This window comes from Salvia hispanica, chromosome 6, assembly GCF_029641045.1.
Source record: "Salvia hispanica isolate PSC_SH4W2 chromosome 6, Shi_PSC_v1, whole genome shotgun sequence".
Lineage (NCBI taxonomy): Eukaryota > Viridiplantae > Streptophyta > Magnoliopsida > Lamiales > Lamiaceae > Salvia > Salvia hispanica.
The window spans coordinates 9,680,842-9,687,635 of record NC_142697.1 but is presented as its reverse complement, the minus strand read 5'-3'; the positions used below and the strand labels follow the sequence as shown (position 1 = coordinate 9,687,635).

Below are 6,794 nucleotides of genomic sequence, written 5' to 3'. Positions count from 1 at the left end.
CGATTTATACGTGTCATCCTTGAGCATGGATTTTTCTAGTCTTTGTGTACATTGTCTGAAATTAATTCGTTCTCATGTCACTTTTAATTTATTACTCTTCCTTCGTCCCACAAAGAATATTAAATCCAAAAATATAGTACCGTAAGACGTATTATGTGAAAACCTACTCGTCCCATAAAGAATGTTAAATCCAAAAATATAGTAAGACGTATTATGTGAAAACCTACTCATTGCCAAGCCTATCATTGTCGGACTGAACCTATTCCTGACTCCAGGTCCTTATATTGAGTCAGATTCTAAAATCATACTTTGTGATGCTTTCTATCCATTTATGATAAAATTGGTATAAATGCTACTCCTCCGTTCTAAGAGCATCCACGATACGAATAGGCCAACCATAGGTCAGCCACTCTCTCTCCCTGCTACGTCATCAGCACTAAAAATCCACCAACCACATTATCATTTTAATCAAATAGGCTAGCCTAAGGCCAGCCACAGGCTAGCCGTAATAAAAATAATTCAAAAACAACTACATTTACGGAATTAAATTTACGATAAATTACGGAATTAAATTTACGAGACATATACGGAAAAATTCATTAATTTCATTAAAAAAAAGGTACATTCATTTTTAAAAAATTACATAATAAAGAAAAAAACTATCGCCGTGCAGTCTTCCGTGCCTGGAGACGGCCGGCTTCATCGTGAGGTACCCCCCTTCGTACGTTGGGGGTGGCCACGCCGTGGCTTGGACCGGCTGCATCAGGATCGTCATTGGCCCAATTAGTCAGTTGTACGCCTTCGTCTTCGACGATCATGTTGTGCATGATAATGCAGGCATACATTATATCAGCAATGCATTGAACATCCCACAAACGCGTTGGACCCTTAATTGCCACCCATCGAGACTGGAGTACACCAAATGCGTGCTCCACGTCCTAGCGCACCGACTCCTGCCGTTCCGCAAAGTAGGCCTTCCTGTCATCATTTGCTTGCCTGATCGTCTTCACAAAGACAGGCCACCTAAGGTATATCCCATCCGCCAAGTAGTAGCCCATATCATGCCGGTTGCTGTTGGCCACAAATGAGACGGCCGAACCGATGCCCTGACACATCTCGTTGAAGAGGGGCGACGAGTTGAGGACGTTGAGGTCGTTGTTCGACCCGGCTACCCCAAAATACGCATGCCAGATCCACAGCCAGTAATTAGCTACGGCCTCGAGGATCATCGTGGGATTCTTTCTCTTGTCGCCGGCCGTGTAGGCTCCCTTCCAGGCAGTTGGACAGTTCTTCCACTCCCAATGCATACAATCTATGCTGCCTAACATTCCGGGGAACCCATGCTGCTCCTCGTGCATCTGCATCAGATGCTGACAATCTTGGGGGGTAGGGCTTCGAAGGTACTGCTCACCGAAAATTTGAATCACGCACTGACAGAAAAACTTCAAACATTCTAGAGCAGTCGACTCACCGATGTGGAGGTACTCATCCCACATGTCTGTCACGCCTCCGTAGGCCAACTGCATGATTGCCGCCGTGCACTTTTGAATAGGGGTGTGGCCGGGTCTGCCAGCCGCATCGTGCCTGAAGCGGAAATACAGATATCGACGCTCCAAAGCGTCAACGATACGCATAAACAACTCCTTGCGCATTCTAAAACGCCGCCGAAACTTGTTTGCGTTAAACCGCGGGTCCGGTGCGAAGTAGTCGTCATATAGCCGCTGATGTGCAGCTACGTGATCCCGAGCAATCACTGTTCGGCGGTGGACAACGGATCGAGGTCGAGGTACCGCCTGCTGTTCGACCCTTTGCATGTACCGCTCTAACTCGCGGTTCATGTAGGCCTCCATAGCCTCGTTCATCCGCCGTTCGTACTCCTCAGCATCCTCACCACTACCACCACTGCTACCACCCGCGTTACTCATCGCTTGATGTTGCTCTTGTACAGAAATTCAGAGAGAGAGAAAACTCGTTAAAATAAGTGGTGCAAATAAAATGAAACTAAAATCGCGTATATATAGTGTTTCAAAAAAATTCAAAAAAATAAAAGTAAAAAACGGCGCTGGCCGATCGCTGGCCGATCGGCACGCCACAATGGCGGCCAGCGCATCGGCCAGCGCCTGAAAATCGGCGTGCGCTCGCCGATTTCTACGCCGATTTGCCGCTGGCCGGTCCCAATGGTTCGGCTAGCCGACCGGCTAGCGACACGAATCGGCTAGCCGGTGCGCTAGCCGCCATTGTGGATGCTCTAAAAAAATATAGACATTTGAAATTGTACGAGAATTAATACACAATTGGTAAAGTAAAAGAGAGGTAAAAAGAAAAAAGTTCTTATAAGATTGTTAGTGGAGAATGAGACCCATCTTATTAAAAAGAAGGAAGTTACTAAAAATAGAATGAGATATTTTTATGGGGCATCCCAAAATAAAACATGTCCTTATTTTTATGGAATAAAGGAAGTATTTCCTTTATCCGTGTTTTAAATACACGTTTTGATTCAACATGTACTTTTTTTCAAAAATACTACTAGTATTTGATTTTATAAAAGAAATGAAAAACAAAATCGGTAGAATATGAACTCATTTTTATTTATCAATTTTATATTTAGATTAAGAGTGTAATGAGTTAGTTTCGTATACTTATTATAAAAAAAAGACTAATATGTTTTCAAATAGTGGGCAATTCAAAAGGTTAAAACGTAAAATGGTGTACAAAGCGAATTCCATTGGATTGATTTTCTTACTTGCTTTTTTCTTTTTCTTTTTAACTTTACTTTTTTTCTTGTTTTAATATTATTAATAATTTAATTTATTAAACACGATTACCTAAATTCTTGTATCAATATAGAAATGTCTTGCTTAGGCTGGCTGGGATGGATGGAGTACGAATATAATATCTGTAAAATATTGAGAATTGAGAATGGAAAGAGGCAGAAACCGCCATTGATGAATCGGAGAAACTGTGAGAGAAAAGAGAGTTTGTTGACTACATTTTAGAAAGTGTTAACTACAAATTACAATAGATTGCCTTATATAGGCTGAGAAATAAATGTTAATCTAAAACCTAATTACATTTTATTCTCTAATTCTAATAGCCTCCCTCAAGATGGAAGCAAACAATTGCTAGCATCTTGACAAGAACATCAAACTACAAAAGAAGCATCAAACGAAATGCTAATCTAAAACCTAATTACATTTTATTCTCTAAGGAGAAAAACATCTTGATCCTCATCGCAATAGGCTGCCCAACCAAACACTAATTGAGAAAGCTTCTCATATAGTCAAAACACACCTCCTAACATACTTCAAACAAGAGCTCGGCTTCCACTGTGATGGAAACAACCAATTTTCTTTTCAACAAAAAATTATCTCAATCCAATCAGAATATTTTCAGAAGCACAATCCAACATATCCAACAAATGCCACACGACAGGCGAGAACAGAGACTTGAACTTGAGAACAGAGACTTGAATGTTTCTCATAACACCAAAAAAACAAGAGAAAGAGACTGGAGATCTATGAGGAGAAAAGAAAACAGAGAATCATCGGAGAGAGATATCAAACAAACATCCGAATTCAGAGATAAATCTGGATCATACAAATCCAGAAACAGAAACGAAGGAAACCGAGAGATTCAATGAGAACAGAGATTGGGATTGATATTTCAGATTCATAGAATCCTATTTCAATCTTTGAGAACTGAGAAAACCGAATTCAATCGGAGATTAAAATTGAGAAACAGAATTGATATTTCAGATTCATAGAATCATATTTCAATCTGTGAGTAAAGAGAAAACCGATTTCAATCGGTGAAATCAGAGAGAACCGATTTAGATCGGTGATAACAGAGTAAAATCGGAGAGAAATTTCAATGAGAAAAAAAAAAAAACAGATCGGTGAGATTCAAATCAACCGATTCAAAAATGAAATGATAAACAGAGATTGATGTGAGGAAACTGAAAAACTGAGAGAAGAACAAACACTTTTTCGGTCGATCGGAGAACTCTCCGGCAACAAATCACCACGATTGTTCATCATGAACAAAAAAGGAAATAGATCGGGAGATAAGGCTCGATTGCGATTGTTCATCGCGATAGGAGAAGATCGAGATATGAGAGAAATCAGAGAGAGATTGCGGAAGCTTTTGTCACTGATACCATATAAAATATTGAGAATTGAGAATGGAAAGAGGCAGAAACCGCCATTGATGAATCGGAGAAACTGTGAGAGAAAAGAGAGTTTATTGACTACATTTTGGAAAGTGTTAACTACAAATTACAATAAATTGCCTTATATAGGCTGAAAAATAAATGCTAATCTAAAACCTAATTACATTTTATTCTCTAATTCTAATAATATCCCACCTCCAATATTGTCCTAAAATTGGGGGCATCCATTTGAATAGCGGTTGACTCTTCTCCCACCCTGGGCGCCACGGATTACACGTCCAACGCCTTATTTCATTAATCCCCCAAATACCAACATACCAATCAACACACAAATTCTCTCTCATTTCCGACAAGGAATTCATTTCCTCATTTCCACCCACCTCCCTCTCCCTCTCCCTCTCCCTCTCCCTCTCCCTGATCCCAAACACATCAAGGGGAGAGAGAACATCCAAATATGGGACACTCCCCGGATTCTTCACCAGACAATCCCAAGAAGAAAGACGACCCCCCACCTGCCACTAAAGGCGGCGAATCATCACAAGCACCACCACAGCCACCGCCAACACTATATCCACAATACCCAAATCCGTATGGCCCCGCCGCATACCAACCCTACCAGCCTTACCCGCCGCCCCCATACGGCCCTCCTTACACCCACAACGACTACTACTACCAGCAATACTGTCGCAATGAATGCGAAAGCAGCGCCAATTTCGCCCGCGTCCTTCTCATCTTAATGCTGCTCCTCGTCTCCACCATCCTCACCATGTCCTTCATCATGTGGTTCCTCTTCGGCGCCTCCGTCCCTGAATTCCACGTCACCTCGCTCAAAGTCTCAAACTTCTCCGCCACCACCGCCAACTTCTCCGGAGTCTGGAGCGTCCAGATGTCGGTCTCGAACGTCAACACGGAGCTGGACGTCCGATTCGAGCGCGGGGTCTCGACCATCGTCTACAAGGACTCCATGCTGGGAATGGCGCCGGTGGAGGCGTTTCAGGTGCGGAGATCGCAGACATTTGGGGTGAATGTGACGGTGCCGTCGTTGAAGGATCAGAGCTGGGTCCCGCCCACGCTGGCAGCGGATCGGAGCGGCGGATTGGTGGTGGTGAGCGTGAGGGTGGCGGTGGACACCAATTTCACGGGGACGGATGTGCTTTACAGACCGCAGAGGCTGAGGGTTCTGTGTGAGGATTTGCCGGTCAGCTTTAAGTCGGCGAGCGGTGAGGGAACGATGGGATCCAGCTTTGGGAACAATTGTTTCATCCGCCTCCAAGATTAGAGTTTGTGTGCTAGGATTTTCTTTTTTATTAGTTGATTTCTACATCAGTCATCATTCAAAATCTTGTTTCTTTTAAGGAGGTACTCCCATTCATTCCTATATTATCTCTACTTTATTTCTTCTTCCCTACTTTATTCGCTTCACTCAACACATGGAATAAAACTATAAAAAATCTCGTACTGCCAAGGGAAATAGTCATCTTCTTTGGGACGAAAGGAGTTCGTCTACAAGGTTTTTGCGACCATTGGTGTTATTATTCACACTAGCTAGTATTTGTATTTCTGATATATGATGCATTCACTGATGAAGCAATGTACAATTTGGGCCCCTTTAATTTAAACACAATGCAGCGCAATATAAAATTTACTTACTATGTATTATAAAATATCAATAAGATCACGTTGAAATGTCAATACAAATTTGTGTTGACATTTTAATATACTGTGTTAACATTTTAAATATCAATCAATGTTCATAGAATGTATTAAAATATGAACTAAGTTTATGTTGACATTTTTAATACACTATTTTGATGAGTCACCAGAGTTAGCAATATAAGAAAGTTAGCAATGGATCACACCTCTAAAATATTATACATAAATATATGTATATAGATATATAATTTATTTTATGAGAACTATTTAAATGAATATTAAAATGAATATGGCCCCAATTATTTTCCTACCTCCTTTATGTATCAAGTTGTTGAACTGAGATCAAAGATTTAATGTATTTCAAATAATTTGTTAGAGATTGAATTTAATTCGATGGAGTTCGGTTAATAACTTTAGAAATCTGAGGTTTTAAATTTGAGATTATAACTTTTAGTGAACTATATAACATTAAAAAGTTGGTGTTCTGATAAAAAAACTCACCAAAAATATGTTCTCAATTTGTTTCCAAAATACCAAAAACTACTTCCTTAATATTAGAAGTTTTGCAAAGTAAATACATCCCTAATAATTTATTTTAAATAATAAATGGATTGCATAAAATTTCCAAAGTAAAAATATTACTCCATAATATGGGTAAACACATGGTAATCCATAATATCTTTTTGAAGTACGTATTTTATCTTTACAAATTATTCTAATAAATTATATTATATTCAATCTGTCCCATTAAAAATAATATTTCTTTTATAATATTCTATTAAAAATGAAATACTTTTTAATATAACAATAAAATCATCTCTATGTTTTCATTTCTCTTACTCTATTTACTTTTCATTTACTCACAAAATAACATTACATAAAATTACATGTCAAAAATCAAATGTTTCATATTTAATAGAATAGAAAAAGAATACATATTTTTAATTTGTAAAGTGAAAATCAATGATATTTA

At 39.4% G+C, this 6,794-nt stretch overlaps 1 protein-coding gene across 1 annotated transcript; it reads left to right on the top strand.

Moving 5' to 3' along the window:
• Nucleotides 1-4,513: 4,513 nt before the first annotated feature.
• On the top strand, nucleotides 4,514-5,566 carry LOC125206187 (uncharacterized). The gene has a single exon (XM_048105475.2). It carries the CDS (start codon nucleotides 4,623-4,625, stop codon nucleotides 5,445-5,447), a length of 825 nt encoding a protein of 274 aa, XP_047961432.1. The 5' UTR covers nucleotides 4,514-4,622; the 3' UTR covers nucleotides 5,448-5,566.
• Nucleotides 5,567-6,794: the final 1,228 nt, after the last annotated feature.